At 37.0% G+C, this 24,958-nt stretch overlaps 1 protein-coding gene across 1 annotated transcript in view; it reads left to right on the forward strand.

Moving 5' to 3' along the window:
• Positions 1 to 21,965, forward strand: part of LOC111818156 (zinc finger protein 120-like) — a 63,261-nt gene extending 41,296 nt beyond the window's left edge. The window contains exons 5-7 of the mRNA XM_023721289.1: positions 268 to 339; positions 20,431 to 20,499; positions 21,824 to 21,965. Coding sequence (XP_023577057.1) covers positions 268 to 339; positions 20,431 to 20,499; positions 21,824 to 21,965 — 283 coding nt within the window. The remainder of the gene's footprint in view (positions 1 to 267; positions 340 to 20,430; positions 20,500 to 21,823) is intronic.
• The last annotated feature ends 2,993 nt before the right edge of the window (positions 21,966 to 24,958 follow it).

Genomic DNA, 24,958 nt, shown 5'->3' on the forward strand with positions numbered 1-24,958 from the left:
TATGTATGTAAACAATGTGGGAAAGCTTTCAGTAGGTACAATGACTGCAAAATACATGAAAGAGTTCACACTGGGGAGAAACCCTATGTATGTAAGCAATGTAGGAAAGCTTTCAGCAGAAGCACTCATTGTCGAACACATGAAAGAACTCACACTGGGGAGAAACCTTATGTATGTAAACAATGTGGGAAAGCTTTCAGCACAAAGGGAAATTGTAAAATACATGAAAGAGTTCACACTGGGGAGAAACCCTATGTATGTACACAGTGTGGGAAAACTTTTAGCACAAATAGTCATTGGCGAAAACATGAAAGAGTTCACACAGGGGAGAGACCCTATGTATGTAAGCAATGTGATAAAGCTTTCACCACACGCAGAGTTTGTCAGATACATGAAAGGCTTCACACTGGGGAGAAACCCTATATATGTAAGCAATGTGGAAAAGCTTTCAGCACAAAAACTCATTGTCAAAGTCATGAAAGAACTCATACTGGGGAGAAACCCTATATATGTAAACAATGTGGGAAAGCTTTCACCACACGTGGATATTGTAAAATACATGAAAGCCTTCATACTAGGGAGAAACACTATCTATATAAGCAAAATGATAAAGCTTTAAGCAGGCACAGTGAATGTAACATACATGAAAGTACTCACACTGGGGATTAATTCTATATAAGTAAGGAATGTGCAAATGCTTTCAGCAAACATGATGATTATCACATGTATGAAAGAGCTTATTGATCACAAATCCTATGTATGTGAGCAATGTGGGAAAGATGCCAGTGTACACACATTGTTAATGCATGAAAGAACCTTCATGGGAGGAGACTATATATGTAAGTCAATTTTGAAATTTTTTCATATAATGGAGACCTGAAGAAATAGTACAAAAAATTTAATGTCAATATTTGTTCACAATTTTTCTAGAAAATACAAATCCCAGATAGAGCTATCCTAAAGTACACATATTATATGTTTTTCAGTAAATCACTTATGTGTCTGTAGGGTTTAATAAGCAAATTGACATAATTTTGTGCTTTTTAGTGTCTCTGTACTTAATCCATAGTGCCTATTACTTCAACATAGTCCATTAAAAATGTACTTTTTGCTTTCAAGTATGGTTAGTGTCTATATACTTAATTTTTTTTCTTTGTATTTGGTACAAGGTCTCACTATACAGCTCATGATAGGAGTGATCCTCTTGTTTTCATTCTCCCCAGTGCTGGGATTGCAGGCATTCCCATCTTGGTGGCCAGCTTAGGGTGTCTGGGGGTAGGGCCAGCACAGCATGTGGTGCTAGAAAATGGAACCCGAGTTTTGCCTAAGCAGACGCTTAGTCTGTTGAGCTATCTTGCCATCCTTTATGCGCTTAAAGTTTTATTTTTAACATTGGGAGATATGGACAACTAAAAACTTTGTATATTTATATATAAATATAAATTGTTAGAATCCTGTCCCTACTTTTGTTTTGAAATTTTGATTCATTTTCTGTATCTTCTGTGTAACAACTGATGTTTCTGAATTTGATGCCACATTTTATATTAGAATATATATCTTTTAGAGGCTTGTGAGCATTTTTTTTTTTTTTTGGCAAAGTTGAGTTCATTTCACCCAATTTGTAGAGTAGGAAATGCTACGTTTTTCATGTTTTGACAATTACCTGCTTCTATCCCAACATCACTGTTCATTATATTATGTACATAATGTTGTATGATTTTCTTTCTTTCTTCTTTCCTTTCTTTCTTTCTTTCTTTCTTTCTTTCTTTCTTTCTTTCTTTCTTTCTTTCTTTCTTTCTTTCTTTCTTTCTTTCTTTCTCCCTTACTGGGGATGGAACTTAGGACCTTGCACTTGCCAGGTCATGGTGCTGAGCTATCTCCCCAGCATGATTTTCTTTGTTATTGCAGTCAATATTATCATTTATTTAGACATTTTTTAATTCCTACCATCAGAATTTTACTTTTCTCCTTTATATTGCACTGATTTTTAGCTTGGTGTTAATTTTCCACCAAATGTACCAAGAATAAGGCATACTGCCATGAGATTCTGATTACCACAGACCATTAAGATCATAACTGTGTCCAAAAGCATACCAAGAATTATAATACCTCTATTCAGTATAAATGGTGGTATGATTTATTAGTAGCAATACATTAACAAGAATTTTTGTTAGCTGTGTAGTTGTTTGGGGGAGAATTGATGCTAATGTGTGTGCAAGGTAAAGTCTATTCCTTGATGTCATGATACCAATTTATCTTTGGTAATCATTGTTTACCTCATATGCTAAACTAATGGCCTGAAGGAAAACCTCACTCATATGAATTGTCATTTTGGTAAAATGTGAATTCATTAAGTTATAATTGAGATCATGTTCTGTTCGACCAATTTTTGAGATAAAATTATCCAATGCATTTCTCATTGTTCATAAGGACAACTGTCTAATGTTTGAGGTACGTGCCAGTTGCCTTCAAACACATATGCTGGGCTAAGAAATGTGCATGAGTATCAGCTCTCTTTTGACCAGGTCTCTTTTGACCTGTACTTTCACTCTCATTTTAACATTGATGTAATTTTTAAAGGGCTTTGTACCTTGCTCTTGAATATAAAAGCTACTCCACTTCTGCTGGGGTTATGTTCTTACAAACCTATGGAGCATTGTCTTGTTTACTTTTCTTGCATTGCTAGGACAAAATACGTGACACCCAAAGGTACATAAATGGAGATTCATCTGTCTCATAGGAAGTTTTCCTTAATCAGTTGTCTACAAGGCAGGTTGACATGGCAGAGGGGCAATAGTTCATGGCAGTGCAAGTTAACAAAAGCAAACAAGAGTGAAAAGGGGGCATCAAAAATGCTTCTTTTCCTCACTTTTAAATTTTAAAGAATAAAATCAGAACAAAGACAAAAACAACAACATAAAACAATAAAAATTGTACAGAATTAGAAAACTAACAATGGTTGTTTTTTTGTTTTTTGTTTTAAAATGTACTTGGTACAGGGTCTCACTACACAGCTTGGACTTGCAGTGATCCTCCTGTTTTCAGCCTCTAGTCTGCTGGCCCCCAACAATGGTTGTTATATTACATATTATTATCACATTTGTTGCTCAGATTACCAGATTTAGACATGCAAGATTGATAAAAAAAATTGAACATTAAATTTTCCTTTCAATAAACCTTACTTTTTTTTTCTTAGCCATTATATGTTTAAAATTTATTTTAAAGAGTACAAAAATAATAGAGAACACATTATAAATGATAAGCTTTTTTTAAAAAAAAACAAGATGAAATGTGTTCAACAGTGATTGTTATCAATTGCATTGAAGACTGCTGTCTTCACTGTAATTGCTCAAATTACAGATATTAGCATACAAATTGGTCAAAGTAAAAATTCTGAGCATTAACTGCTACCTTGAGAAAACTAATAGATTAAAGACCCAATCCAGAAATGGGCATTCAAGATGAACACACACTTCTCAGAGGACGAAATTAAAGAAGTGAATAAATATATGAAAAAATGCTCCACATCACTAGCCATCCGTGAAATGCAAATTAACACCGAGATACCATCTCACCCCACAAAGAATGGCTATCATAAAGAAATCAACCAACAACAAATGTTGGAGAGGCTGTGGGGAAAAGGGAACCCTTCTCCACTGCTGGTGGGAATGTAGACTGCTGCAACCATTATGGAAATCAGTGTGGAGACGCCTTAAAAAACTAGGGCTGGAAATCCCATTCAAGCCAGCTATCCCCCTATTGGGAATTTTCCTGGAAGAATTTAACACATCATATCATAGTGATATATGTGCACCTATGTTTATAGCAGCACAATATGTGATAGCCAAATCTTGGAAACAACCAAGATGCCTGTCACATGAGGAATGGTTGAAAAAGATGTGGTATTTTTATACAATGGAGTATTCAGCTATAAAGAATGATAAACTTGAAACATACTTAAGTGGATGCCAGTTGAAGATATACTCATAAGTGAAATAAACCAGACCAACATGTGTAAATATTGTATGGTCTCCCTAGTATAAGAACTCAAAAGAAATACAAATAGAAAGATATAATACAATTAAAAGGAAAGTGAGAACTTGAGGATTTGACAGTAAGGAGAGGGCAAGGAGAAAAGATGGGAAACATGATGGGCAAAGTAATACATTTATACGCACAAGATGGATAAGGCAATGATCCTGAGAAACATCATCAAGTTTTGAAACTAGCAGTTAATTGGTAGGATTCTCACCCTTACTAACATATATGCTGATACCTGTGAACCAAGCAGCTGCACTGAAGATAGCAATGTGTAGTAGAAGAGTCATGCTTGGAATGCCTGACATTCTCGTCATGACATACCAATTGTTGCCATACTCTGTCAAGTAAATGTTTGGTTTTTTTTTTAAAGGCTAATGAATAAAGACAGAAGAAAAAAGAATGCCACAGGACTGTCCTGCTACAATGCTGTGTATGGTTGGATTTCTAGATTTCTGTGTGAAAATATGTAATTGTTTATTCATATTTTAAAAATATTTTTCATTTTTATTTTTTTCTCCATATTCTGTAGGGACTTAAAGTTTAACATATCAATACTTTATGGAAAGTACTTGCTCCATGTTATGGCTAGGATGTTTCACATTCAGACAGGTAGGTTAAACTCAACTGCATATGTTGTAGGATAATAATAAGCTTCTCTTCTGGAGGGTTAACAACCTAAGTTTGCAGACCAAAAATTAGAGAAATATAAGAGCTGCAAGGACAACCAACATTTTGACCCTAGCCTTTCAAAGTCAGTGAAAACTCAGGACACAGGAGAGCCTATACTATAACATCATGTAACTCAGTTATGTCCCAAATTTTCTGATCAAGGAGATTATGGGACCACAGAGCAATGTGATTGATGACGTAGAGTGTGCCTAAAGAGAGTCAGATGGAGAGAAAACATTCTCTCAGGCTTTCACAGAGAGCAAATTGGTCAAGCAATGGCTGTGACTCATCCACATGGCTGACACAAAGGATCTGCAAACTGCGATACAAGGTTACAGGATAAATCCTGAGGGGATTTGACTGACCTTATCAGGTACACAAGTTACATTTCTCATTGTATAGGTCTTGCTTTATCTTGGTCTTAACCATCCAGCAGAAAAGTATAAAAATGAGGTATATAAAGTAAAGCCATATTAATATGTTGTGCTGTCTGTCATTGCCAGTCCTGTGGATAACCCACTACTATTGTGGATTGCTGGTCTGTGTTGGATTGTTTTGCTGAATTCATGCACCTATGGTATTTAGAAGCCAATGGAATACCCATCTCTGACAGGACTAAACAAAAAAAGGGAATACAAAGGAAGGACCATTTTGTATCTGTATATACTGAATAGTTAGGATAGATATACAGTTACTTTCACTTAATTCAATGAGAAGAAAGATTTTTATTAATAGTGTTTGGACAGGATATCATGTCTGCATCTTGTACTAAGAAGATAACAATGTACAATATTAATTATTGAAACTGTCCTATTAATCAGTTCTGAAACTGTCTCATTGCTATTTGTTTCTCAATAAGATTAATTAAAAAATAAAAATAATAGAAATTAGTAGTACAATCATCTTAGCTATCCTGTGTATATACTTACATGATATTCCTCTTCTTCTTTTTTTTAGCCTATCTTTTTTCCTTTTCCTCATCTCAATTGTTTATTCTTTTTTATTTTTTATTTTTTATTTTTGGATTTTAGGGAACAGTCAACAGGGTGTTCAGGATCTCACTTCTAGATCGGACTCATAGTGATCCAGCTGTTTACAGCCTCCCAAGAGCTGGGATTACATGGGGCACACCACCACGCCCAGTCTCAACTACTGTCTCATCGTGCCTAGGGGGGTGGGACTGGCACAGCAGTCCCAGGGATCTTTGATGACTCCCGCCCACTGCACCTGCTTGCAGTTGTTTTAATCCACTGAGCTATTTAGCCAGCCCTTGACATGTTTATTCTTTAATTTCAGGGTTTTTTTTTTCTGTTTTTACTATATTGTACCTTTCAGATTTAATTTATTCTTCAGATTCTTACACTAGGGAGACAATGCCATATTTACATGTATGTATTTCACTTTTCAGTATAGCCTCTGCTTGTGTCCATTTACATATAAAAGCCTCAAGTTAATCTTTCTTTATAGCTGAGTAAGACTCCATTTTATAAAAATACCACATCTTTTTTTATCCGTTCCTAAGTTGGTGATCATTTGGGTTATTCCCAAAATTTAGCAATGACAAATTGCACTGCTATAAACATGGGTGCACACATATCACTGTGACATGATGGTTTCAGTTCTTCCAGAAAAATATCCAGGAGGGGAATAGCTGGGTTTCTTGCTTATATTGTAAGCAAGCTACCTGCTCTTTGGTGAGTGTAGCACTCACATTATCTCTTTTCCCTTGTTTTGCACAGGCTCAGGATGTTTATCAAGTGAGGACCCTGGTCCACTGCCGAGTCACTTAAACTTCTAAACTTGCAAGTTGGCACAATGTATTATCTATTAGAGCTATAGAAACATAAATGGCATGTATGAGTTTCTTTTTCTACTGTTCTTTACTTATGTATTTGGCAAAGGGTCTCACTACACAGGTCAGACTCAGTGATTTTCCTGTTTTCAGCCTCTCTAGTGCTGGGGATTACAGGTGTGTGCCACCACATCCGGACTGGGTCGCTGGCTCAGTGCTCCCCAGGGGTAGGGCCAGTGCTGCATGAGAGACCATTTTTTATTCGTAAATGATTTTTTAAAATTTCCTTGTATAATGAGTGGATCAATACTCCTATAATGGGTACCTAAGGACTTAAACCTGGGGAAGCATGGACTGCTCAAATGAAGTTAGAAACTTAAAAACAAGAAGAACCAACAAAACAAACACAGTCCAAGGGGGAAGAATTTCAAAACACATAAAAGAAGCCTAATAAAAAAAAAATCTCTGTTCAAAGTTTGAGCACTGGAGTTTGCTGTTCTTAGATGATGACAGTACCAAACATCACACTTCTTTAAGACAATTGAAGTATGAAGAAACTTGTCTTTTCCATTTAGCTTTTTGGTTCCCCAATGCCAAGTCCTCTTCCATGACACCTCTTTTTCCTCATGGCCATTATTTCCCACTCAGATCAGTGGCCCACATATTAATTATTTTCTCTTGAAGGACACAGTCATGCAGCTTTTATGCATGTCTTCATCAAGTCATGCTGATTAGATTAACAACCTAAAAGCAAAGAAATCTTAAGCACATTTGTCTATAAAGGTTTTTGTTGCATTGGTTTTCAGAAAGCTGTGCATGTGTACAGCACATCCGAGTGTTCCTTTTACTGCCTTACACCCTTTCTCTTACTTTTCATTTCTTCATCCTGTTTCCGTTTGTAAAATATCTCTCATTTTTCAACTACTGACCTTTGACTTTTTCTTATAAAAGTAAAATTAAACAGAATACCTCTGATAGTAAATTTGATCATTTATGCATAGCAACTTCTTCAATATACAAGTATATAAAGATTTCAGCATCCTTCTCATGTTTCTAAAGAAAATCCACAGAATGTGATTCCAATGATGAGAATAACAAATGATGGGTAGGAGGCCTCACTGTGACCCTGGAATTGGAGTGCTAAGTTTGCAGCAGAGGTATGTGATCACAAACATGAGTTCAGTGTATATCTAGGAGCTGTGTGAAGGGATGTGGCCACAGCTGAGCTAAATATAGTCCCTCTTTACCCCCATGTTAATTCTTCCAGCTTAAAAGAATCTAATGTTAAAAATTCTAAAACTAAAAATGAGAACATTCAAATCCTGTGCCATTCTCAGCATAATTAAATCCCATGCAACAGTGATCCATAGTTAATTGATCTCATAGATCTAGTGTGTGATATCACACCGTGAAGGATGAGTACAATTTGGGGGAAACTTGTAGATGGCACATTTACATAGCCCCATTTGTCATTTCAAGAGATACTCGCTCATGTTTCTCCTCCAATCAACTTCAGTCTTTTCTTCTGTTGTGACAAGCCAGACATAGAAGAGTCATGTTCCTCTCTATTAAAAGTATAATGCCCCTTTATCTGATAAGCACAGGATTCCATGTGCCCAATGATTTTAATAACCATTACAAAATTAACTAATATAAATCGCTACCTATATATAATACATCATTTAAAATTTTCACAGTTTTATATAAAATTATGTATGTGTGTGTTTTATTACTATCTACAGTTGGAAGCATACATTGGGCACATGGAATCCTGTGCTTATCAGATAAAGGGGCATTATACTTTTAATAGAGAGGAGCATGACTCTTCTATGTCTGGCTTGTCACAACAGAAGAAAAGACTGAAGTTGATTGGAGGAGAAACATGAGCGAGTATCTCTTGAAATGACAAAAAGCATGTACATTGCCCACGAACACTCACTCTTCCATCCCATGTCTAAATCACAGTGATTCTTGATGACTTTCTATCTTTGCCCCAAGGCAATAGCTTGGTTTCACATGGGGTATGATTGAACCTGAGAAGGAATAAACCTGGAGCAGTGACAAATGTTTGAAAGGAAAATGCAATTTTAGGAAGCTCAATATTTACTCTAGAAAATAGTGGGTGGTGAGGTAGAGAAACAGTTTCTAATGGCAAAAAGCACACAGCACCAGAAGACTAGCATGACCTGGGACCTTGGGAGAACTACTGAGGCCCAAGGAACAGGGGAAAGTTCATGTTTCATAAGTTGTTTCCCAAACTAGTTTGATTACCTATAAGTGTTTGTAGACCTCTTCATATTCTCAAAGACATTTTTATGGGTCCATTTTTAAAATCCCCATAGAGTGTCTTAGAATTTACCTTTCCTACTTTATTGGGTAACATGAATCATGGATTGTCACAATGTTATGTTCAAAGGCCCAGATTCTATATTCTTTTTTTTTAAAAAAAATGTATTCAGTACAGGGTTTTCAGGGTCTCACTATGGAGATCAGACTCATAGTGATTCTCCCGTTTTCAGTTTCCCAAGTGCTGGGATTACAGAAGTGTGCCACCACGCCCAGTCTCAATGTCTCAGCAAGCCCTAGGGGTGGGACTTACACAGAGGTTCCACATTCTTACTTTAATCTGTAAAAGTTGTGGCTTACATGGATCACATCTTCAAGATGAGGTCAACTGGAGCATGCAGAGGAAGAGCAATGAATTTGGCCTTGGTGATTTTGGATAGCAGTTTCTCCTGTAGGTGACCTCCAGCTGGAGAGAACACTAACAGAACGAGTACAAACAATGAAAAGCTGCAGAGCAGTGGAGGGCTAGATTCACACAGAAGTCATGCAGGAGGCAGAAATCATGGCCGTTGAATGTGTGTTTTCTGAGTTTGTGACCCTATTTTCTGTGAGAATTTCTGTACATGGTTTTGATTTTGGCATGCATAGATTTATGGCTGTCAATCTATAATTTGTATACAATAAATTTTTGTGCTCAGGCTGAGAGATAGATTCCTTTATGTAGTTTCCGGAAAAAAGTGTGATGACTTTGACACTAGTGAGACTCTTAAAATGACCCCCAGTAAGTGTATTCATCTTATAAATATTAAGGTGTAGGAAGTGGCATTTTCACACTGAGAGAAGGGAGCAACAAGCTATGGTCAGCTCCAAGAGTCAATGTTTTTACTTTTTGTTCCTTTATCACCAAGATTTACTGTGGGACACCCTTACAGCAGCTAGTCTCCCCCTCTACATGGAAAAGAACTTTCACACTCTGAATGTGGATTTTGTTTCCTGTGACCATGGGTGAAGCACGTGGGTTTCTTCACTTGATCATTCCGTGCAACAGAACTGATAGTGAATGTAGCAGACGTGTTAATAATTATATACCCTTTTATGTTTTCAGTATTTTTAGTTAGACGTGTCATAGCCATGTGTGATTGCATACCCCTGTGATCTCAGCACTGAGGAAAGCTGAAAACACACACACACAGATATGCATGCACAAAATGCACCATCACAAGTTTGCAGCCAGGCTGGGCATTTCAGGAACAGACCAAAACACTACCTCAAAAAAAAAAAAAAAAAAAAAAAAAAAAGATGGCTTTGGTTGTACCCACAAGTGTTAGATTCAACCCCAATATTCAAAAAGTAAAAAAGGTCTCGTTGACTGCAAATGTGTGAGAAAAACTTGGCAATGAGTCCAACATGCTCATTCCACACATCTCAAAGGTGACTTCCCACACTTTATCCTCTGCTAGTGGTCCATACTTGCTCTACACATTCCCTTTTCTCTGAGTTCTAGATACAGAATCACCCTAAAAAGTAAAAATGGAGCTGACTAACTACACTGAGAAAGCACACATCCACTCCAGAAAGCCATGAGCAAGTAACGTGTCAGTGCAAGGATCCCCATTTGACTCTACATCATCCCAGGAATACCTCAGAGTGGAAGCTTTTCAGTGGGATCAGTGTGCCCACTGGAGCCAGATATAGGATCATTTTTCCTGACTCTCAGATCTCAGAGGGTGGATTTTTGTTCACTAGCTGTTGAGAGATGCAGGTTAGCTGTATGAGCCATGCGCAGATGAGCAGGACAGAATGATCAGGCTGACAGAAATGTGCAGCCTTTATTTCTCTTTGGGTGGCATAGTTCAGACCCAGTGTCACCTACTCAGAAATGACACAAGACTATCTGGTTCCCTTCCTCTGTGATTTTATTAGTGTGTAGGAATTCTATGCCTCATCTTAGGAGGTAGAAATATAAGTGTGGAGCTAAGTGCTTTCAGATGGATGCTGATGGGCTAGTTTGGAACTGTGGAACACAGGCCTTTCTATGAAATCTTTGAGGCCTGCGACCTTTCCTCTTTATTGCTCTAATCTCAGTCGCCTTGGACTGTGTCATACAGTTTGGCCCACATTGAGGACCCTAGTCTGGTATCCTGTTTGTCTCTTACAAAGCCCTGTTTTGTCAGTGATACTCCCACAACTTTATGTCTTGCTGTGTTCTGGAACCCCCATGCTTATGTGCAGCATTTGTGCATAGCACAACATTTAACTCCTCCCTCCCCTCAGTTTCTCCTTTGTCTCAGGAGTACCCTGTATTTTTTTTTTAGATGTTTGCAGAGTAGAATGTCAAGTCCACTAGCTGTGTTCATACAGAAATAAGTCTGAAGGCCAGCATTAAATCCCTGTCTTTCTGATCATGCCCACATTATTAGGGTCCCTGTTTTTTCTTTTTCTTTTTGGTGGAACTGGGGATTGAACTCAGGCCCTTGTGCTTGCCAGGAAGGCACTTATTCTACTGAGCCATCTCTCCGGCCCCTAGGGTCCCTGTTAAGGCGTGTGCCAAAGTACATGTATCTGTTGTTCCAGAAGTAGTGATTTGTTGCCATTGCTGATGTGATAGTTATTATCCTTGGGCTGTCTGTTAACATTGCTTTAAAACTTTTTGCTGACTAAGCTAGGATATGAACTTGTTTAAAGGGAATATTGAAGTAAGGAGAAAGCCCCAAGTGTGTATTCTTCAAACATCTCAATCATTCACCATTAAAGGGACATGAAAAAAGGGGATACAGATGAATGACCATTTTGTAACTGTGTATTCCAAATGGTTAGGATAGATATATAGCTGCATTCTCTTAATTCAATGAATAGAGGGATTTGTTCTAATAATGTTTGTAAATAGGATATCATGTCTGCATCTTGCACAACAAATAACTACTAGGAAGACAGTATGCAATGTGTTAATTATTGGAATTGTCCTACCAATTTGATTTGAAACTGTCTCATTGCTATTTATTTCTCAATAAAATTATAGAAAAAAATTAAACTTTTAAAAAAGGGACATGAGTAGAAGAAGCTGAGATAAAAGGGATGATAAAGGGTGCAGATTTGGCTCCTGTACCATCTTCATGTTAGGTCTGGCTGTTCTTGCATCGAAGAAACAGCAGGGGTTATGAGCTGACTGAGGGTAAGAGTGACTGAAAGACCACACTCCTGAAGGAACAAGAGTAACTAAAGAGAATTTTTTTTTAACTTTCTTTCTTTTTCCATAATTTTGTTGAGAAACAAATAGCAAAGAGACAGTTTCAAATCAAATTGGTAGGACAGTTCCAATAATTAACACATTGTATACTCTCTTCCTAGTGGTTATTCGCTGTACAAGATGTAGACATGATATCCTATTTACAAACAGTATTACAACAAATCCCTCTATTCATTAAGAGAATGTAACTATATGTTTATCCTAACCATTTTGAATACACAGATACGAAATGGACATTCATCTGTATCTCCTTTTTTGTTTCCTTCCGTCATTTGAATATTATAGGTGTATTAACTCAGCAAAATATTCTAAAAGAGTGCAGTAGTCCATAAAAGTATTGGGTCTTGCGCTTGGCTGGCAATGTCAGAAATTGTTGACCTGAGTCCCCTATAGCTCAACATAACACCATGGCTTTACTTCTTCTACTTCATTTTTATACTTTTCTGCTGGATGGTTAAGACCAAGATAAAGCAAGACCTGTGCAACAAAAGGTGTGGCTTTTGGATCTGATAAGGTCAGTGAAATCTCCTCAGGATTTATCCTGAGATCCTGTATCTCAGATTGTAGATCATCTGTCAGTGTCAGCCATGTGGATGAGTCACGGCCATTGCTTGGCCAATGTGCTCTCTGTGAAAGCCTGAGAGAATGTTTTCTCCCCATGTGACTCTCCTTAGGCACACTCTACATCATCGATCACTTTCCTCTTTGGCCCCATAATCTTCTTGATCAGAAAATTTGGGACACTACTGAGTTACATGACCTTACAGTACAAGTTCTCATATGTCCTGAGTCTTAATTGACCTTGGAAGGCTAGGGCCAAAATATTGGCTTTCCATGCAGCCCCCCTTTTTCTCTAATTTTGGTCTGCAAACTTAGGTTGTTAACCTTCCAGAAGAGAAGCTTATTGAGAATATTGTTAATCACTTTAGCTAACAATGTTAAAGCCAGGTATGGAAATTTGGGGAGTAAGTTCCTGGTATATTCTTTGTAGTATATTTGAGTAGGAGTGTGTGTGTGTGTGTGTGTGTGTGTGTGTGTGTGTGTGTGTGAGATCATCTAATTCTAATGAAATTTTTCCCCCTTTTCTGTTTTTCCAGACCAAAAAATGAATCGGTGTGAGGATTTGGTAATTCTTGCTGTGTACATTGTTCAATGACAATAGTAAGGAAATTATATTTCATATACATACCATTGCAAAATATTTTTATGAATTCACATTTGTCTTACAAAAAACAAGCTTCATTTTGCCATGTTGAAACACATGAATATTATACTTTGATGATACACATTTTCCCCCACTCTCCTCTCTTCCCCTGGTCTTTTTTCTCTTTTCATACAATCTTGTTACTAGATTAGGTCTGAGAAGAACTCAGCCAAACCTATACATGGAATGTTTGTAGTTTCCTGACTCCTTTATACAAAAATAATTTTTAGGAAATATGAATTAGAGGTTCATATAGGAGTATATATAAGGATTTTAGTTCATATACAGGAGTGGAATGTGGAACCTTAGGAAGGGAGGTGCACTACAGATTAAAACTTGGAATTTGTAATTTGTGCTGTCGTTTTGCTGAGTAGTAGAGTATGGCTTGATCATATAGACAAAATATAGACATAACAATGCTCAATTCAAGGGGAAATGCATAGTTTACAGGTTAAAATGTGGTTTATTCACTGGTAGAAACAAATTGTCTATGATTATTGTTCCATTATGGTTATATTATTGATTCCTGTTCCATTAATTATTGACTTTCTCTGTTGATAGAAAGATTTCCTAAAGGGATTTCCTTAGAACTGAATATTTACCTCAATTTTATTAAAAATATGACTACCAATGCTTACATTATTATCTAATTATAGACTTTGTCTCTTGTTTTATGATGTGATTTTTTTAATGCCAGAAATTGAATTTAGGGTCTTGCACTATCTAAATAGGAGCCATGCTACTGATCTTTATCTCCAGTTTGATTTCATTTTGATACACATACTTCTGTAATGATATAATTTGATGTAAACACATGGAGGAGGTCAGAGAACATTCCTCGCAGGCAGAGTGCATGCTTCATTGAAATGACTTCCTGGAATCCACCTGCTGCAATGACAACAAGACAAATTACCAGATTAGTGATGTTATTCCTTCAAGTACTTTCCAAATTTTCTCCATTACAACCTATATAATAATGATACTTAAGAATTTAAGGGAGCTCTCATGTTGTAGTAGTTTATTTTTTGAAAGCTATCTCCATGGTGAAATAAATACTTATTCTTTTTAATAAGTGTTCTAAATGTATAATCACTGTCCATAAAAATGGATAATTTATAAATTGTGTCCCTGAACACTGTCCTATTATTTCCAACAGAAATCATTGGTCTGTTCTTAATTTCCTCTTCTCATATCACTCTGTCTCCTGCCTTTAAACTTTGTAGGTAGTTATGCTGGTAATGGCTATCCAAATTCTTTGAGGATTCTTATCAGTTAGGTATTATCTTCCAGCCCACTTTAGTAAGGTCAAATTAATTTGTCTTTCCTGTTTACTCAATTTAAATAGTGTACAATCCACGTGCACTCAGTTTAGAATACTTTCATTCCTTCCTAAAAGAATTGTTTTCTTCAACCAGTACTTCACTTTTTTGAAGTCTCATATAGCACTCATAAACTGTCCCTAAGTATAGAAAATGTCCACCTCATACATATTTTTATTTTTGCCTTTCCATTTGAGGTGGGCAATTCAACCCTTTCTTCTGTTTCGGTCTTTGAAGCATATTTCCAAGAATTTTGCTTGAATTAAAGTATTTGTTTTGATGAATGTCTGAAATGCTATTCCACAGGCATCTTAAATTTTTGGCCATTGACAGCTGATGGACATTGCAATTGATACTATTGTTAGCTTTGATAAAAGTAGAGTATATGCATTCATGGGAGAAACTGGTTTTGAATCATATCTCTGTATACATAGGAGAACAATTAGTGTCATGTGAATTTGTATGGTTTGCACATGAAATGTACTATGTGAAGCACATGTTGAGATCTAAGTCTCTTGAAGATAGAAAAAAAGAGAAACTATCTGGGCATAGTTAGTGTATTTAGGAGATAAATAAACATAGACATGTTAGACTGTTAAGCTTCCGTGTTATTGACTACTCAGAAAGAAAAAGCAAGATCACAATACGTGAACCACCACATACAGTGTCTTTTAATATGCGATGCTGTGTATGAGCTCAGAACTGTGTCAGCAAGAAAGATATCACCATGTAAATTTATTTTCCACTACTGTCAGAATTCTTTTCCCTGCCTTACCGAGTGTGAAGTTCTACTTTTGGAATCAGAAATGAACTGGCTATGGTTGTATATTTCATTGTTGCAGAAACTGGCAGATTTTTTTGAACGTGGCTTGCTGTTTACATTTGCAATAATATTTTACGAGCTTTCTCTGGATCTTCAAAAAAAGAAAAAAAAAACTACTGACCCAGTATCCTGGAAAGTACTTTACTAGTTTCTTATTCTCGCCTGATGCCTACTAATAATATGGTACTAAGAGTTTGAAACTCATGAGTTCTTTCCAAAGATATCAGAAATATTAGGGATTTGTGTGTGTGTGTGTGTGTGTGTGTGTGTGTGTGTGTGTGTGTGTGTTTGAGACAGGATTTTATTGTGAAGTTCAGGCTTGTCATGGTTTGTCTGTAGGTGTTCCCCCAAAGCCTCATGCAGTCAAGGGGCAGACTTCTAGAGTTTGTGATTAACTCATGAACCACTGGGATTATGGATGATCCAAGGCTGGGATTATGGGTTTGAGTACTTCTGGGACTATGAGTGGGAGTGCTACACCCAGCCTGAAATGAACAGCCTGAATGTAACATAAGAGAGACAGAGACAAACTTCCTCTCTGTTGCCACTGTTGCTGTTCCTTCTCCATTTTGCTCTCTTGCTCTTTGGTGCTGCCATGGAAGGATGCTCTCTGCATGTGCTGCTCTGTCTTGGAGCCAGCTGAGTAGGGACTGAAACCCTCAGTAACTGTGAGCCGAATAAACCTTTCCTTCCTTCTTTTTGGGTGTCGGGCATTTGTCCCAGCAATGAGAAAAGAGTAACTAAGATAAGGCTGGACCTGAATTCACTTTGTAACCCAGGTGAATTTGAGCTGAAAGTGATTCTCCTATCTCAGCCTCCTAAATACTGGGACTATAGGTATCTACCACCATGCCTGACCAGAAATATTTGTTTTATTTGAAATAAGAGGAAACAGCTATGAAATACATATAATGTAAATTCATTAACTTCTCTCCTTAAAAGATCAGTGTGCACATTGATGCATTAAATAGGAGCATACGGGCTCAGGAGATGTATGTCCATTTCTGATGTACTGGCGATGCTAGGCCAGACTATTCCAGAGTCCAGGAACACTGGAGATAAGGATATGAGTCAAATTTGAATGAGCATCAGTATTATGAGCTGAGAGCTAGAAATGGGTTGTTTATAGATAATGAGGAAGGAAGACCAGTGAGAAAGACATGATAGGCCTGGTAAGTCTGGCCTACCCTGAATCTAGGGCAGACTTTATTAGAAGGATGAACATAATAAAGAGTCAAGTATTCTAATATATTTTAAGCTAGAAAATATTGAGGCCTAGCACTGCAGTTAATCTGCAGAAAAGTTTTGGGACATATGAAAGACTTAGATTAAATGCCTACACAGAAAAAGTTGAAAATAAGAAAGAAAAATGACAAGCAGCCAGATGTGTCCATGCATACATCTCTTCCCAGCACACAAAAGGCTAAGGCAGGAGGATGGCTGTATGTTCAAGAACCACCAGGGCTACATAGTGAGTTCAAAGCCAACCTGAACTACTAAGTGACACTATGCCTTTAAAAACTGAAAGAAAATAGAAAAACAAAAAGAGTATAAGAGGCAAACAAACATAATTGTTTAAAATTGGCATTAGTGACGTGACAGGGGTAAGCTGTTTGCCCTTGCCATCCAGGAAGCAATAACAAAAGCAGGGCTATACATAGTGCCCACTGTGCCAGAGGACAACCAGAGTGACCTCCTCACTCTTGCAAATTACTTGACTGAGGAGGTCAGAAAGTGCCTGGAAATGTTACATTCACAACAACCATGTAGCTGGAAACCAGGACTTCAGTACATGGTGTTTAGGAGTCATTCTATATTCAAATTAATATAACAGAAATATAATTCCTGCCCTGTTAGGATGTGGGGAACTCTATGATCAATGCATTTATAAATTACTGAGTTTTTAAAGATGGTGACTTCCTGCTAAGTTCTCATATAGCAGGAGATAAGGACAAGTTTTGGGGTTTTTTTTGTTTTTTGTTTTTTTGCTCAACTTTATAAGTGAATTTGTATTATTTTTGAGATTCCAGCCTCAGTGAAAATATATTTTTATTGAGATTTCTGGCTCAGAGATATCAGTGGTTTGCAAAGGACTTGCCTAACCTCCTCATACCATCACATTGGAAAGTAAGTTTCAGTGTGTGAGTTTTGGGGTAACTCAGACATTTGTATTGTGATATATGATATTATTCCATGTGTTAGGTAACTATGCCATATGGCTTATTGTTTCTCACAATGATATATAATTGAAAATTAGAAATTTTTGGAAGATAAGGACTTAAGAAAAGGATCATAGATTTTTGAAAGCTAATGTAGATGCCATGAACTGAAACTGTCCAAATTTTTCATGAATAAGGTGGACAGCCGTTAAATTAAAAAGAGACTCGACAAAGGAAACATTAAAAGTCAAAAGACACTGTAAGCAATATTTTCATACTTAAGAGTGTCAGTAGAGCAGGGAAGAACTTATCAAAACTGTGTCTGGAAGAACATCTGAAGATCAAAGTCACAGTGGCGAGTTTATATTCTTCCCTCAGGTATACACAGAAACTGAAGATTATTGGTGTCAAACTTAGAGATTTCTCATTATCTGATGAGTGATGGGCTCCCATCTACCCCTACTAAGACTGAGACTAAGGTTAGGGCTAAGGCTAAAACCAGAAACACTAAAATTACTCAGATTAAAGGCTAAATTAAGACTGTGGATTATCGAGAAAGATTAATGATGGTATCCATGTTCCCTGACTTCATCTTATTGATTAATCATAGCTTTGATCCACATTGTACCCACCTTATGATTTTGCCCTATAAAAGTTCCTTTGAGAGGTGGGCTTGCTGGCAACCTATTCAAGATCTCCTGTCTCTCAGCAGATATTCCATAATCCTTTCTCCTATTTACGTTTTCCAGCAGATATTCCTATGCTTAACCTCTGTTGCTCCTTGGAATTCATCCTTTGATTTTGGGGACCATGAACTTGGCATACCCAACATCTAGCATTTCCCATGTTTTTGACCTATTTCTAAATTTTTACACCATAGACTATAATTGCTCATTTAACAACAATATCAAAGTTCCAAGCCTGAATTGAATGCCCTGGAATGAACAGACAGTGAGTACTTCCAATATGCAGGATATTGTCTATACATTAGATTCCTTTCAAAGTACAATCTGATGGGCTTTGCTCTTCCTGATGAAGCACCTGAAACAAAAAATTCAATAATGTCTAAAGTTCTCATAGCTAGGGATAGACTGAAATGCAAGTGTGTCTCCAGGTAGCATATTCATACTCTGCAGTCGCTTGTCTTCTCCAAGTGGGAGATTTAATTCTTTCATATAGTATCCATTAAGGGCTGGGGAGATAGCTCACTGGCATAAGCACCTCTCTGGCAAACAAAAGGTCCTGAGTTCAATCCCTGGTACCCTCAAATGCATACATACATACATACATACATACATACATATATATTTCATAAAGAAGGAAAATATTCAGATATTTATAGGTAAATGCGTGCAACTTGTGATCATACTCATGAATGAGTAAACCATGCTCACATGTGTAAACATATTGCTTTTCTGTTGTGAAAAATTTAAAGAGTAAATGAGGTCTAAAATATACGATATTGGAAAATGGGGATAGTTTAAAAAGCAAAAGGAACTAGAACAGTGGAAAGGGGGAGGGAAGAAAGGGAAAAATGAAAAAAAATGCAAGTTAACTATACTATTAGTGTCTCTTAGTTCATTTAAAAGGAAGGTTCATGCTAATATTAATTGGAGAATTTTCATGTCCATATCTTGTACTCTGAGTAAATACTCAAGTATACAATATACAATGATTACAATATACAATGCATTACTTATTATTATTATCCTATTATTTTGTTATCAAATTCTGTTTTACTTTTTTCAATAAAATTAAAATTTAGTGTCCCAGATATCATGTCTGCTTTTTGTACTATGAATAACTACTGCAAAGACAACAATATGCAATGTATTAATTATTGTAACTGTCCTACTAGCCTGTTTTAAAACTGTCTCATTGCTACTTCTTTTCTCAATAAAATTAATATAAAAAAATAAAATTTAGTGTCCCTCCCTAAAGTGTTTCTGTGCACTCAGCCTCATCCTGCTGACATTCCCACTACCAAGATCATTGCTTTCTTTGACATTTTGGATTAGGATGACTGCTTTCCTATTCCAATCATGAAGATGTATGCTGGAGTCTATTATTCATTCCTATAACAGAATGTCACACATAGGGAAATTAATAAAGAGATGAAATGTACTCTACCAGCAAAAGCATGAAATAAAAATTAGTGAGTAATGTAGCCACATTATACTTTTTGTTGTTCCTTGTTTATTTTTTGGGACAGGGTCTGACTGTATAAAACAGGCTGCCTTGAACTCAAGGCTGGCCTTGACACTAGGTGGCTTTGAGCTCTTGGTGATCCTCCTGCCTCAGCCTTCTGAATGCTGGGATTACAGGTGTGTGTCTCTAAGCCCAGATTGTATGGTATGTTCTTTTTAAAAATGAATTTAGTACAAGGTATACAGGGTCTACACAGGTTCTTACTACACAGATCGGACTCATAGTGATTCTCCTGTTTTCAGCCTTCCAAGTGATGGGATTACAGGAGCAAGCTACCATACACAGTTTCAATTGCTGTCTTAATGCATCTTGGGGCTGAAGCCAGCATGGCACACCAGGGATCAAACCCTGGCCACTGTGCTCTGAGTAATCAGGTGCTTTAGTCTGCTGAGCTATCTGGCCGGCCCATTTATGTTCTTCAATGCTGTGTAACCACGCAGGTGATAGAATAAGTGAGTACTGTTGTTAGAAGCTCATTCTAAGCACTTGTCATCCACTTTCCCATAACAAATATCATCCATTTCAGGAGAGAAAATGTCCTCACCACCCAGTAGAGGTCCTATAACTCAAATGTGTTTATTAGATATTCAGTTTCTAAAATATGAAATTTAAGGGAATGTTGAATTATGATAACTTAGTCCAGATACTACATGGATGCTGGTACTCTCTTTTGAAATTTCAGGCACCTAGACAGAGACCTCAGTACTAGTCAAGCTGCATTTATTGCTTTATTGGCAGTGACCTGGATAAGGTACAATCTTTTTCTAGGTATTACTTTTTTTTTTTTTTTTTTTTCAGAACCGGGGATTGAACTCAGGCCCTTGCGCTTGCCAGGGAAGTGCTTATTCCACTGAGCCATTTCCCCAGCCCCTAGGTATTACTTTTACTCATTTAAAATAAGGTTCTCCTCACACAATACAAAATCATTCTTCCTAGCAGTGGTGAATTGGGTGAGTGAAACACCCAAAGTAGAGAGAGTAGCAGTGTTCCACTTATCATCAAAAGGGTTGTCTAGAGAGTGGTTCTGCAGAGCTTTAGGCACTCTGAATTCAACTGTCATAGAAAGTAAATACCATGCCAACTTGGCTTTGTTTCTTGTGGTCTTTTCACTAAGACTTTGGTAGACATAAGTCACTTTGTAGAATAATATTTGAGGGTATGTAGTATCAGTTAGAGCATTCCCAGGAAGACAAGGGCCAGACTCAATTCTATGACCCTTAACATGTCTCTCAGCCATCTTTTTACTGAAGCATTTGTCTGGAATTCTGTTCTCTTTGCTCCAATAGTCACTTTCTCCAATAGTGACTCTTCAATCCTTCCTCTGTGGTGTGATCTTGCTCTCTGGATGTATTTATTTTGCAAAGGAAATCTTTTGGCCACTGACTTTCTCATATCCAGTATACTACCACCTTTATTATGGCCATGCATTGTGAGCTGCCTTGGTCTATATTCATCTGCTTTGCACTGAATATTAAATGGTAAGGGTTTTTTTTTTCCTCTGAATGCCTTCAGGGCATGATTGGCTGGCTTGAGTTGTGGGGATCGAACCACAGCACCCTGAGCCTGACTGCTTTGTTGAAGTAGCCACTTAAAGAACTGAGCTAAGGGGCAGGGCCCCTATTAAATGGTAAGGAAAGGCTGTGACTCCTCTTTGATCCAAGAAAACTCTCTAAGTTCCCAGGACACTGAGTATTGTATGACAAATATTTGAAAGCTATATCAAAGTTGTAAAGAATGGACAATCTATGGAAGAAAATAGTTTCACTTGACAGAAGAGACATGCTACATGCCCTGTACACATCTGCCATGGCATATTCATATCCTGGATATTCCACAATGTGAAAACTGAAACAAAGCAGAAATATCAGTGCCCAGCTGTGCAAAGATGCCTACAGATTCATGTTCATGCCCACATTAGGGAGAGTGTAGCACACACACACAGACAACAAACAGATCATCAAGTTTGCCTATTGAGAGGTTTGTTAAGGCAACTGTGAAGACTACTTTATGAGGGCATTTGTTGCTTGTCCTTTCATCTGCATGAACACAGGTTTTCTTATTATTGCTTTTTGAAGGTTCATCCAGGGAGTACGCCAAGATCTAGATTCTATAAGGTTCAATTTCGATTCTAAGTGTAAAAAAGAGCAAAACTGCCACTTTGGTGGTGGGATGGATAAAGCAGTGTTCATCTTGGAACACCCAGGTGAACTGAGTTAGCATGATTTTGGATGTGGAAGACCCACCTAAGGATTGTAGCCTTCATCATGAATTGAGAACTGGAGGGGAAGATTTTATATGGTTGGTTCTCATGGAGAAAATTCTTTCACTGGCTTCCTTGATGTGAGCTTAGTTTTTATTCTCATCAGAGCAGCTCAGGTCCTCATTGTTACTGTGAATGGCTGTTGTTCTCTTTGGGTGATCTTGTTCCTTATCTTTAGTGTTGCTTCCTGGTTTCAGGGCAGATCTTTAGGCCTGGTGTCACAGATTCTTCACCCTTCTGGCACAGACTTTCTAGCTTCCACTATTGAGTTTTGGGCTTTCTCAGTGCATATCTTGGATACAGACTGTTATGGGTTCTCAACATAGAAACCAGACCAAAATCCAATTATTAAATTTTATGAGCCTTTATTATCGGGCCCAGTACCACTTGGCCATACTCACACAGGAGAGGACAAATGGCTAGGAGCCTTAGAAGTATAGAGGTTTTAGGGGTAGAAACCACATCCTGTTTGGCAAACAAATTTGTCATTTAACATAGAACAGTACCTTTAGGGACAGTGTGACCATTACTCAGCATACATTCTTTCTGGGAGAATTGTTTAGTTCTTCGTTTAACATACATCTGTGTATAAGTGGTCTTGATTACCACAGCAATGCTTTTCAGTTGGATTTGTACAGTTAGAAACATTTTGACCTTTACTTTGATTTATTTTGTAAGCCTATTCTGGGAACTCTCAGTCTATTCATGATTTATTGATGGTACACCAAGCCTCCTTGCAATCTTATAAGGAAGCAGGGTCACAGAAAGTTGAGTAATTTTTTACATTTAGTTTTATATTAACTCATCACATTAATTTCACATTAACCCTTCACACAGACTTGCATGAAGCATCGTCATGGCCTCTAAGCATCCAGGTAGAATTGTGGAGGACATTTCTATCAGCTTTAGCTCTTCAGCAGAACTTGTACAGGATATTGCTGCAAGATTCAGGCCCTCCACTGGCTTCCTTGAATGTCTGGTGTGTGGACAGACCTACACTTCCTTACATCTGACCATTGTGGATAAATATTATAAAAGTGTCCTACAAATTATATATTCCAGCTGGGTTTGATGGCACAGACCAGTCTGTAATGCCAGCACTTGGGAGGCTGAGTTAGGAGGATCGTTGTGAGTTTGAGACCAGCCTGCGCTACAAAGTGAGTTCAAGGCCAGTCTGAACTGTATAGTAAGACCCTGTCTCAAAAAGACAACAAAAATAAAAAACTTAAAATGATAAAACATTAAATTATATGTTCTGTATTGAATCTTAAAATGATAAGTTGTGTCATGTTGAGATGTGGGAAAGTTTTTTCTTCACCTAGTGTAACCTGCCTCTTTTCACACAAAAGCCCAGGGAAATGGTAGATTGGTTTGCAGATTGTGCATAAATTTTCCACCAAATTTTGTGTGTCATGAACAAGAAGTAGATGTGTTAGGACCCTCCATGGTGCTTCCTGTTGTTTGACCCTGAGCCTTTGGAGCTCGTGCTGTCTGGCCTCTGTGTATGTGAATTATTAAAGGCTTTGCTCACAGAGGCAATCATTTTTTATTGATAAATAATTTTTAACTATTTCAAATCTTTCACAGATTTTGTTGATGTGAGGAAATATGTATGAGATACATTCTATTTCCTCAAAAATCCCTAAGGACAGCAGTATGGACTTATCTGAAATATAAGGAAACTCAAATTTCACTTAGAATGTTCCTCAAACCTGAGTGGTGCTGAAACATCTTAACTAGAATTCTCCAGGCACAAGAGTGATAAATTTCTCAAAGCCTCCATCATCCCTAGTGGTCTACACTCAGACAGTGGCTGCCAATGCCACCTCTCTGTGCACAGCACATGCACATGCCTTTGCTTCAAACTACATTTTGTGACATTAATACAATTTTGACATTGTCTGGGTAATACCTTTGGGTTATTCAAACTACTGTGGGTAAATTCTCACCTATTTCTTTGAGCTAGAGAGTCTCACACTGCCTTTTCTCATGTTCTCACAGCATCTTGCACTTTTATTTTATTTTTTTGTACTTTTAGTTTTTCCTTGTTATCACCACTGTGAGTGTCATTTTAATTTATTTTTTTCTAGGATCGATATAAGTTACATTCTCTTAATGAATAGAGGGATTTGTTCTAATGGTGTTTGTAAGTAGGATAGCATGTCTGCATCTTGTACAGCAATTAACCACTAGGAAGAATGCATACAATGTATTAATTATTGAAACTGTCCTACCAGTTTGGTTTGAAACTGTCTCATTGCTATTTGTTTCTCAATAAATTTATGGAAAAAAAGAAATGAACGATCACTTTGTATCTGTATACTCAAAATAGGATAGATATACAGCTCTATTCCCTTAATTCAATGAGTAGAGAGGTTTGCTCAAATAGTGTTTGAGACAGGATATCAAGTCTGCATCTTGTACAATGAATAACCACTAAGACAACAATATGCAATCTATTAATTATTGAAAATGTACTAGTAATAGGTTGTGAAACTATCTTATTGCTATTTGTTTCTCAATAAAAATATAAAAAGAAAAAAACTAAGCAGAAAAAGATAATAAACATTAGAACAAAAATCAAAGAAATTGAAAATAGAAATTATTGATTTATTCAATGTGTCAACAAAATCAAAAGTGAGTTCTTTGAGATGACTGATATAATTGATTAGTCTATAGTCAAACTAAGGGAAAAAAGACAGAAATTAGTAGTTTCTGAAATAAAAGAGGAAACATCATCACAGATCTCACTGCCATTAAAAAGATAATGCAGGAATATTATGCACAACTCTCTTTATGTTTACAAATTTGATGACATAGATGAAAAGGGCAAGTTTCTTGGAAGATACAGTCTTCTAAAACTCTAATAGGAAGAGATCAACAATACGTATAGACCTATATCTTTTACTGTCTACTTATTTTATTTTATTTTTTTCCTCCTGTGTCCTTC

Source organism: Octodon degus, unplaced genomic scaffold (genome assembly GCF_000260255.1).
Source record: "Octodon degus isolate 3935 unplaced genomic scaffold, OctDeg1.0 scaffold00081, whole genome shotgun sequence".
NCBI classification, from domain to species: domain Eukaryota; kingdom Metazoa; phylum Chordata; class Mammalia; order Rodentia; family Octodontidae; genus Octodon; species Octodon degus.